Here is an 11,811-nt window from a genome sequence, read left to right as displayed (position 1 = left end):
AGGTGGAGTCTGTGAAGTAGCGGAGACAGAGAGGATGGCGGGCAAGAGGGCTCTAGTGATTCTGGCCAAAGGGGCCGAGGAGATGGAGACGGTCATTCCTACTGATGTCATGAGAAGGGCTGGAGTGAGTAATTCATGGCGGCTGCCCGATGCATACGAGTCGCGTGTTGGGCATGGAACTGCTGATTCCAAAACACTGAGCTCGCTCTGGAGGTGTGCTAGAGTCGTACTGTCAGTCTATTGGTTGATCACGTAGTTCCAACATGCAGGAAGTAGTTGGACAGTAGTAGTTGGAAGCTTGTGGTTTAGCATCAGTTCAACAATGTGCAGAAAAGCCCCCCTGGGCCTGGCATTAACCTGAGTAGCTCTGCTGTACTTCATTAAAGGGATATTGTGTTATGCCAGCCTGGAGACATTCACTCCTTGCTTCTTGTGACTTGAGTTAGGCTTTACAGGGAATGAGCTGGGCTTTACAGGGAATCTTTACAGGGAATGAGCTGGAGCTTTACAGGGAATGAGCTGGGGCTTTACAGGGAATGAGCTGGGGCTTTACAGGGAATGAGACATTTGTTTGACACATTGCCTAAACGACCACATAGGGCTGATGAGATTGTTGTGGTCCTAGCCCCAAGATCAGCTGATAATAAGGGCTTGTGCTAAATCACTGGTAGACATTGACGTGTGAATGCCTGTTGAATACAACATATACTAAAAGTGCAAGCATTATTACATGGCAGCATGGTAGCTACAAAGAATGTTAAGTGAAAAGGGCAGTAGCACCCAGAAGGGCCCATTTTCATAGAGCAACACAAATGCATCTGCTGATCAGAACCATGGATCAAGGTTGCCAGCTGAACATGGTGACAGGCCAGTAGTAAAGAACAATAATGAAAATGTGTCCTGCTGGTAGATCATGGTGTGCTGTGTGATATGTGTGTGTACCGAGCTAGTTGGATAGCATAAGAACACTGGGGCAGCAACTCCTTATGTAAGGCTGTTTTGTCTGTATCTTCAGCAGCCAAGTATCAATAAGTAGGCATGACTGGTATTACAGGTCATAGGTGCAGGTGATCCCTCCAGTAGGAAGTAAGAACTTAACAAGCCTACCATGGTGGAGACCACTCCATGCTATGAAACATTGATTATATATATATATATATATAAACATATGCTGCCATCCATAAGACTGCTCAAACATACAACCAATACATTGCTTAATACTCTCTACATGGAATGCATTGGCTAGCAAGCAGTTTACTTTATACAGTGTGGGGCTGTCAGCTGCACCATGGAGGAGCAATCTGTGGAGTTAGGTGCCTTATAGTTCAGTGCAGTTCCCAGATCCTTATTCCCAGACACACTCCACATGTCCCCCTTACTGTCCCAGCTCAGGGAAAAAAAGGTGTTATTTACTTTGACCGTGGACAAGAAAAGGTGCAAGAAAGGGTGCAGATGAAAGAAACACTTGCAGCATTGCTCTGTTTTCCATCAAGATAAATAACTAGTTTGAGCAGTTTACCTCCAGCAATTATAAGCTCTTATTGTGCAAAATTTGGACACAAATTGCAATGTTTTTTTGTTTGTTTTTTTACGATTACTGTTTATTACCATTTAGCATGGGTTCTCATTTTTTTGTTATGAATAGTTTATTTACAGTTGTGATTTTTACATTCACCAGATAAAGGTAACGGTTGCAGGTCTAAGCGGAAAGGATCCTGTTCAATGCAGCAGAGATGTGATGTTGTGTCCCGACACTAGTCTGGAGGAGGCCCGCACACAGGTGAGACATTACTTATTCATCACTCCTACTTTATCTTTATTATACTGTATTTTCTATTGTAAATCAGAACCATATGCTTTGGAAAAAGCAAATTAACAGTTTTTTTCTATGTAGAATTTCAGACTATGAAAAGCAGATACATTATCCACAGTTTGCAATATTTATTGGAGTATCCGGGTCCTCTATAAATAGGCCATTGAAATGTTTGTGTCTCTAATCATGTGTGAATGTTGTTGTGATACAAGAGCACAAGAGAAAATACTGCATTTATCAAACGGATGTAGTTTGATCATTTTTATTTGGAAGTCATTTTCAAGGAGAATTAAATCCTTTACAGGCTTTACTGCACAAGAACCCCTCCTTAGCTACATCATCTGTACTGCCTAAAGTGATCCCTGTTCCGGAGTATATAAGGGCCAGAAACTATGGACAACTGTAGCACACTGAAATTATAGAAGTGCTACACAGTGAATCCAAAACACTCCTCTTTGATCCAGTTATTTATTATTTCTTATGTTCTAGTCTGTATGTTCTGCTAACCTGTGACTTTTTCTTGTGCTCTTCTATGCTAAGGGACCAATTAGTTGTCATTAGATGCCTCACATGAATGATAATGTGAGATATGAAACGATAGTTGCATTATAAAGATGATATTTAATACTTATATAGCTTATTCCAGTGGAATGCTCATTTTAACTCTTAATTACAAAGGCAGACGTGGGCTTGGGTGCATTGCCTGCCAGGGCTGATTTAGTGGCAGTCCAGTTCAGCTCTGCATGGCTGGTTAAATGGCAGTTTGAAGGTCAAAGTCTATTTTCGGACATGACACTCTAATAATTCACTTGCATGCTAAATGAAAAGCCTCTGCATTTATAATGTTAGGTATTACTTTCTGAAACTGCAGAATGTCTATAGACTCTTTTGATGGACACCAAAAAACATTAGAGACATTAGCTCAAACTGCTATTTAATATTAATATATCCATATCAGTTCAAGGAGAGATTTTTTTGTGTACTTTTAATTTTATGATAAAATATTGCCTTCAGATTTTATTTAAAAAATTTTTAGACCAATCAGACCTAACCACAAAAAGCTCATTGGCAGTAAGGTGTATTATACAAGATATTGTAAATTCTCAAACAGTGACAGGGGTGCATTGAACAGCACCTAAAGGATCTGGGCGAGACAGAGGGGCTTTATACAGGGGAATTGCATAGCCAAACTACCCTTTCTAATGCTTCAGCTATGTTGGCAAACATTTCTTCAGGGCTTGGAAAAAAAACAGTGGTTGTTCTTTCTGTTTTTGCAGAAGGCCAATTCTATTGTTTCAAGAGGATGAAGGTTTTTGGCATTGATCTTTTCTGTGGTCTTCATGATCCTTTTTTAGAGAGCTTTTATTTTTTTGTGTCGTGTTTCCGTGCCAAACGGAGGTGTCCCGTCAGTAAGCTTTAAAGAGCTGATCTGAACAATGTAGTGAGTGCTGCTGTGCTCATCAGGCTTCTAAGAAAGTTTGGCTTTTAAAGGAGACATAGGATATGCAAAAAAACAGTGCTAGTTTTACGTGGGTCTAAAATTTAATATTCTCTTCAAAAATACCCCCTTCATTAAAATGCTCCCCATAGATCTGTGATGGTCACTATTTGTTTTTCAAATGAGGGGTGGGCATGTCCTAATGTCCCTGCAAGAAGCACAGTATAGGAGGGAGATTGCCAATCACAGCACATTCACTCAGGCAAAGACTGGCTTCAGTTCCCTATCAGGTCAGTCTAGCTGCTAATTGGTTCCTATCCTATAGTGCCAGAGAATTAATCAGGGCTAGTTAGGGTTTGGGGAAATCTTTAAATAAATCAGGCCCAAACACATTTTTTAAGCACATTCCTTCTATAATTTATATGGCTGATTTTTGTTTTTATACTATATGTCTCCTAGAGATCCACTGCTGTGGTGTCATCCGTGAACTTGTAGATTCAACAGTTAGGGGTTTACTTACTAAAACTTGAATTTTTCTCCTAATTTCAATAAAACCAACCCAACCAAACTCCCATCCACGATTTTACCTTATTTATTTATAAAATAAATAGAAAAATCCAGTTTGGGAAAAGTCTCGCTAAAATCGTGAAAATACTTGAATCGTAAGAATTTTTCAGAATTGACCCCTGAATCGCTTGATTTTTTTTTCGAGTTATTGAATTTTTCAGATTATCATATCTTCAAATTAGAAAAGGGCCATCTGCCATTGATTTCCACATGACCTCGACAGGTTTGAGATGGTGGATTTTCAGATTCGGACTTTTGGCAGCTTCGTGGGGTACAATAAATCTTGAAAAATTCGAGTTTTTGCCCAAGAAACCTTGATCAGAATAAATTACGTTTAATAACTCCCTTACTGTATTTGGATACACAATCATGAACGTATACAGAGAACAATTTAGACAGGTGTAATTTTAGTATGTGTGAGCTTCCTGCACAAAAAGGTCCAGCAATTTTCTGAGTCTCTCATGCTCCTTACCCACTTACTGTCTCTTAGAATTAAGTCTAAGTCTTAATTGTAAGAGAACAGTTTAAGGCTTGCGCATCATCGTTGTGGAGTTCAATGATATTGTGGATGATGTGTTCCTTACAATTATGACAGACTGGGGGTCTGTGTTGGTCAGGAAATTTAGCAATTCCATAGTATACTGTAGAGACCACGGTTTTTTAGTTTTAGGATGAGTTTTCCTGTGCTGATGGGGATGAATGCTGAGCCATAGCCCTGAAGGAGCATTTGTGCACATACACGTATGTTGTTCCACCAGCTGCTGTAGGACATAGTGCAGTGACTCTTATAGACTGTCTTCTGTTGATCTGTTTGGTCTGTAAGCAAGCTCTACTAGGTCTAGGTTGCTTGGAATTCCTGAGCTTTTCCATTATAACTGATGTAAGTGCAATCTAGATGTAATCATTGAGGCAGGTGGTTCTGGTATCCTGAGTACTGAGATAATTGTGGGTCTTTTGTTGCATTGCTAATGATTTGTTTTAAGTAGACCTCTGTAAGTTGTTTTGCACACAACTGCTGAATCCTTGGTGAAATTGTATTTGGTCCTGTTTTGGTAATGTAGCTCGGCTGATTCACAAGCATAATGCAATAGATTTTCTCAGAGAAATAACTGCAACTCTTGGTTTAGCATGATAGAGCTCCATTATCATATACTCACTTTATCCTGGACAATGAAACCAACATCATCCCAGGGGCCACACAACATGTCATTTCCTTCCTTTCTGTTTTTCAGGGGCCATATGATGTGGTGGTACTTCCGGGGGGCAATCTGGGTGCTCAGAATTTGTCAGAGGTAAATGATTTTATTAGCATCATCCAGTGTTTCATTATACTTTTGTATAGAAGTCTGTAGAGGCAGAAGAGATCATTTGTTTTGTGTAGTTAAACGGATTGTTCACCTTTTAATATGACGTAGACCTTGATATACAGGTATTGGATCCTTTATCTGGAAACCCGTTATCCTGGAGAGCGCCTAATTACGGAAAGGCCACCTGCCATAGACTCCATTTTTTTCCAAATAATCTAAAATTTTAAAAATGATTTCCTTTTTCTTTTCAAAAATAAAAAAGTACAGTGTACTTGATCCAAACTAAGATATAATTAATCCTTATTGGAAGCAAAACCAGCCCATTGGGTTTATTTAACATTTACATAATTTTATAGTAGAGCTAAGGTATGATGATCCAAATTATGGAAAGATCCAATATCCATCAAACCCAAGGGGCTGAGCATTTTGGTCCCATATTGTACTAAGACAATATGAAATTAGTTCTTTTTATGGATTTTCAATTATAAAGCTTTTTGTTCAGCAGCTCACCAGTTATATTTCCGCATCAATCTAGTCGCTTAGATGTTATTTACCCTAGCAACCAGGCAGTGGTTTGAACAAGACACAGGAATATGAATAAGAGAGGGCCTGCAAAGAAAGATAAGTAATAACATGTAGCAATACAATTGCAGCCTGACAAAGCAATGGTTTTTGACTGCCGGGGTCAGTGACCCTCATTTGAAACTTAGAGAGAGTAAGAAAGGGAAGGCAAATAATGAAAACTGTTAAAAACAAATAAAATGAAAACTTAATGCTAGGAATAGGCCATTCAACATACTAAAAGTTCAATTAAAGGTGAACCACCTATTTAAGACATCCTCATACGTTTGTAATGCTCAACATTTCCAACTTCCTACAAAACCTTTAACTGCATTTCTTTAAAGGGGACCTGTCACTCACACCTGAAAATCTGTATAATAAAAGTCCTTTTAAAATTATTCATGCAACCCAAATTCTTTTTTTTTATTAAACAATCACAGTGGTTATAAACTTGTTTAAAAATCTGAGCTGTCAATCATATATTGCCTGCCCTTCCTTTATGCCTTAGGCATAGAGGCATGGCAGGCAATTACTTTCAAGTTCACTGCGCACCTTAAATTCCCCCCTCCGTCTCCAAAATTAATTTTGTAGCCAGTACATGGGCATCAGGTGCCCCATTTTGGTGCATAAACAATCTAATGATGATCTCAAGCTTTGTCTTAATAACAGTGTCCACAAAATGGCTGCTGCCTGTTTCACATGATTGTTAATTCAAAGACTAAAAGAAACAAGATTTAAATAATTGATATAGTGCACGTGAAGTTTATTTTGCTTGACTAACATCATAAAATAGGGTTTGGAATTATTTTTTAGGGTGACAGGTCCCCTTTAACAAAGTACCTGCTAGAAAGCTGCCTAACTTAAATGATTATATGCTAGCAATGCACACCCAATAACACACTGCTTTTGTGTTGTGTTTCAGTCTCCTGTAGTGAAGGAGGTGTTGAAGGAGCAGGAAGCCAAAAAAGGTTTAATTGCAGCTATATGTGCAGGTATAGTACAGTTACAATGTCGTAAAATATCCATGTCATCTGTCATGTTGGGAATATTTCAGAACTCCATAATTGCATATTACTGGTATTTGCATATTACTGGCCAATACCTAGGTCAGATATCTTAGTAAGAGCATTTTAAAATGGACAAACTAATAAATATGTTATCATTAATTCAAAGCAACATTAAGCAGTTGACATTTATTGATATTATGAAATTAGATAAATTAAATAACTCTTCTTACGAAGACAAAGTTTGCTCTTGTTACTACATCATGTCCTAGTGCATAAAGCAGACAGGGCAGATTTCAGGCACTGTGCCACACTTTTGACATGCTGAAAACAGCCCACCGAGTACGAGTATACCATCCACAGAGTGTATAAGCTCCAACTGGATGTATCTGAGCCAGTCCTTCGAGTGATGCCTCCACTCTACTCATTTGATGAACTTAAATTTGTTTATCATCACTGTACTGCACTTATATTCAGGTGAAAAGGTGGCAGTGGTGCTCTGTTATAGTGCACTGTGATACTGAGTACTGGCAGCACAAGGCAGGGGAATGGTTCCATATGCAGAGCTAACATTCCCACCTTGAAAGAAGCGAGAGTTTATTAATGACTTAAACTCTCTTTCCAATGTGAGCAGTTGGAGTCCTAGGGGGGTGATACAGATGTAAAGAATGTCTTTAAGCATATGCGGTTAAAATAAAATATGATTGAAAAGAATGTGGGGAAAAGTTATAGTTCATAATGTTCATGTTAAAGGGGAACTATCACAAAAATTAAAATTTAATATAAGCTTCAGTATACTGAAATACGAAACTTTCTAAATACAATCAATTAAATATGCTGCGTCGTTTCTGAAATAATCAAGTTTATCTTCACTATCCCTCTCTCGGCATCTGTTTCTCTTCATTCTCTCTTCATGCAGCAGTTGGGTGTCAGATATTCATTGACAGTTAGATCCAATAGATCTTATAGGGGGGCTTCTTTTGCCTAGAAGATGTATTAGAGCTCACTCTATTAAAATCACCAGAAATCCTGTCTTTCTGCATGCACAATTTGTGCCAAAGGCAGTTATTTTGTTTGTGCTGGAATCGTTATTTGAGTATGTTCTAATACATCTGCTCGGAAAGGAAGCCCCCTATAAGGTTTATTGGATCTAACTGTCAATGAATAACTGACACCCAACTGCTGCATGAAGACAGAATGAAGAGAAACAGATGCTGAGAGAGGAATAGTGAACATAAACTTAAAGGAACAGTAACGCTAAAAATTTTTTTATTTTTATTATTAAAAAATCCATTCTACCTACACTAATAATAGATCTACCCTGCATAAAGTGTATTCATAGCAAGGCTTTATTAAAAAAATACTGTTAGAAAACACTGCTTCCTGTCTACTGGAGAACGGCGATATGGCGACTCACTCTGCAGCTCTGCACTCCGCATCTTCTCCCTAACCCGACTTCTGCCGAAACCGGAAGTTATGAATCCGGAGCCCACAGGCTTGAGGCCAGTTACATAGGTGAGATCCTGGCAGCCTAAAGCCCCTGTCCGACCCATTATCTCCCTGGGCAGCAGCTCATCTGCCCTCCCTGGGGGCATCCCTTCATCCCCCGACCCCCCTCCAGAAGAGAAGTGAGCAAGAGGAGCAGATCTGCGCGACTCTCTTGGATTTACCTGTACAGCTCTGCCTCGCGATTTATTTCAGAAATGATTCAGAATATTTAATTGATTGTTTTTAGAAAGTTTCTTTTTTCAGTATGAGGGAGCTTATGTTAAATTAAAATTTTCACAATAGTTTCCCTTTAAGTTGCCCTTTATAATATGGTTACAATGTAATTTCTCCTACCGCACACCTGTAGTTCACCAATCCTGCAACTGGTGGTGCGTTTCTTCCGTTGACCCGGTCGGGTCCATTAGCAATGTATGTATTTAGAAAACGGATCCGCACACACACTGGTTAATGCAGTCGGGGAGTATCCCCTTTTATTCAGCCACCAAACACTCAATGTTTGGTGGCTGAATAAAAGGGGATACTCCCCCAACTGCATTAACCAGTGTGTGTGCAGATCCGTCCTTTATAATATGGTTCCATGTTTCTGCAGGACCCACTGCCCTGACTGTACACGGTGTAGGAATTGGGAAAACCATCACAACACACCCTCTGGCAAAAGATAAAATTGTGAATCCAGGTAACATATTGGTTATACTGTAATATGATACATCAGCCAGCTGAAAGCATTACCCTTTGGTCTGTGTAGTGTAGTTTCTTATCCAGTGGTCCGCACACTATAAGCATCATTTATGATCCCAAGTGCACAGTCAATTTTCGGATGCAAATTGCCTTGTTGTTGTTGTTTATTTTTTTTGTGGTTGCATTTGTAAAGTGCCACTTATGTTTCCCAAGATGTATACAGTAGCTCATTCGTCCTAGATCTACATCTCCTACAAACACTAGAAATGTTATGATAAGCACGTAAAAAACATATATATATGACGTATTTAAAGGGGTTGTTCACCTTCCAAACACTTTTTCAGTTCATTTGTTTTCAGATCGTTCTCCAACTTTTTTCAATTACTTTACATTTTTTAAAGTTTAATGTTCTGTCTCTGGCAGCTCAGTAATTCAAGTGCAGACTCTAAACTGTTACAATTTTGCAACATTTAGGGGAAGATTTAGCATGGGTTGAATATCGAATAAAAAAAAAAACTTCGAAATTCGAATAAAAAAAGACCAACCGAAATTTATTAAAAAAATGTAAGTTTGAATAGGCCGTTTTCCTTCAAATTCGAATAGTATGAATTGAAGTATAGTGCATTCAATCGAATTTGAATAAAAAAAAAAAGCTTGACTCCAATTGGGTTCTAGGAGGTCCCCCATAGGCTAAAACAGCAATTCGGCAGGTTTTAGAAGTCACATTTCTAAAGAGACCGTACATGATAAATTTCGATATTCGAATTTTATATTTTTTTCAAATTCGAATTGAATTTGGACTATTCCCTAGTCCAGTGATCCCCAACCAGTAGCTCGTGAGCAACATGTTGCTCTCCAACCCCTTGGATGTTGCTCCCAGTGGCCTCAAAGCAGGTGCTTATTTTTGAATTCCAGGCTTGGAGGCAAGTTTTGGATATATAAAACCAGTTGTACTGCTAAACAGATCCTCAATGTAGGTTGACAATCCACATAGGGGCTACCAAATGGCCAATCACAGCACTTATTTCGCACCCCAATAAAATTTTTCATGCTAGTGTTGCTCCCCATCTCCTTTTACTTCGGAATGTTGCTCACGGGTTCAAAAGGTTGGGGATCCCTGCCCTAGTCGAAGTACACAAAAAATAGCTCGAAATTCGAAATTTTTTCATCCAAATTTTTACTTCGACCCTTGATAAATCTGCCCCTTAGTGGATAAATTTCTCAGCAGCATCTCTGGAATATTCGTAACTATTGTATCAATTCTAACAGCTGCCTGTAATGAAACCCAAGGACTCTGCTCAGCAGGGACAAAGATAAGAAATGTATCAATTAAATGTATCAATTTAGAACAGTTTACAGAGTCGGTGACTCCCCTCTCCTGGTAAAGTCCTGCAGCGGGTCGGGTACCTGCGGGTTACCCGCAAAAACCTGCGGTACCCTGCGGGTTGTGGGTAGAAGTTCCGGGTGCGGGTAAAGACGCGGTTCTGTGAGTTTGCGGGTCGGGCCGCGGGTCTTCTCAATATCGATATTTACTTTTTTCTGGTCACATCTACTTCCGAGGACGCCACTTCCGGTTTACAATGACAGCACTTCCTGATTCTTGATGGTCTCACGGGGCTGGGTTGTGTATAAGGTACTTGCGGGTCGGGTAGCGGATCCAATCGGGTAAGGTTGCGGGTACGGGTCGGGTACAGGTCCCAAAAAATGTACCCACGGAGGTCTCTACCTACTGGAGCTGCTTCAGAAGGTGAAAAATTAAACTTTACACTTAAATATTAGAAAAAAGGTCACACATAGAAAATAGAAAGTAACTAAAAAAGTATTTCTGGTAAACTGTCTGAAACCAACTGAACTGAAAAAAGTGTTGGAAGGTGAACATCCCCTTTAACTACAGTTCTAGGGACATAGTTGCTAGTGTCACCTTGTACAAAGCATTTGTCTGTATGTAATTCAGTGATACACAGACAGGCCGACTGATCTCCTGCACCCAGTCTATTTGCTGTACAGTTATATATGTGTTTAATGACACCGCAACGCATGTGTTAATTGCGTTCTTTCTTCTCTATGGGTCTGTACCCAATGGGATGGAGATCAGCAATGAACACAGAAATAATAGGTTCTGTATTATTTTACTTAATGGCTTCTTTATAACTTTAGGTTGAATAATTAATTACACATTTTATTAGAGTAGTGCTGGTGATATTAAAGACAACGACTGTCGGTTTATTTGTAGATCAATATAAATATTCAGAAGAGCGCGTGGTCAAGGACGAAAACTTCATCACAAGCCGGGGCCCCGGGACCAGCTTTGAGTTTGCTCTAGAGATTGTGTGCACCCTACTTGGAAAGGAGGTGGCAGAGCAAGTGAAAACACCACTTCTTCTCAAAGACTAGCCATGTCCTAAACTGCTACTGTCTGGGTCTCTATTGGTACCATAGTCATGGTGCAAAATGAGTCACCTTTGTTTCTGCAGATAATAAGGAAAATAATAATAATCTGCTTTATTCTTCAATCCTCTGAAATGGTTACCCTAAATAACAGGAATTGCACTTAAACATTAATATATAGTTGATAAAATGCTGTACATCATGCACTTGCAAAATAAAACTGCGTTGAAGCATTGATGTAATGTCCATCTTTTAATGCAGACTAATAGGAAAAACATCTTTCCTGGGGGGAAAAGGGCAGAGTCCAGGTTTCCATTAAATGTAAATAAATATTAATATGTGTAGATTATTGGTGCTGGTTTAAGAATTCATGGCATAAATAGAATGAGGAAAAATAATTGGTGGGGGTGGGGCAAAAAAGGTGATAGCTTCTCATTAGGCTCTACCTTAGTTAGTTCCCTCTTTCCTGGTTATAAATTTATATCAGCACATCAAAGCAGGACCAAACAGGTACATTACTGTATAACCAGCAAGTCTGACATCTTG

General features: G+C 39.2%; 1 protein-coding gene across 1 annotated transcript; it reads left to right on the top strand.

Moving 5' to 3' along the window:
• Positions 1–25: 25 nt before the first annotated feature.
• park7.L (parkinson protein 7 L homeolog) lies at positions 26–11,500 on the top strand (the record flags this gene model as incomplete). Its single annotated transcript, NM_001090427.1, is given in 6 exon segments — positions 26–124; positions 1,679–1,780; positions 5,051–5,110; positions 6,609–6,678; positions 8,789–8,875; positions 11,111–11,500. Coding segments are annotated over 6 exon segments (570 nt in total). The 3' UTR covers positions 11,272–11,500.
• Positions 11,501–11,811: the final 311 nt, after the last annotated feature.

The sequence above is a fragment of the Xenopus laevis genome, chromosome 7L, assembly GCF_017654675.1.
Source record: "Xenopus laevis strain J_2021 chromosome 7L, Xenopus_laevis_v10.1, whole genome shotgun sequence".
NCBI classification, from domain to species: Eukaryota; Metazoa; Chordata; class Amphibia; order Anura; family Pipidae; genus Xenopus; species Xenopus laevis.
This window is presented reverse-complemented; position numbering and strand designations above follow the sequence as displayed.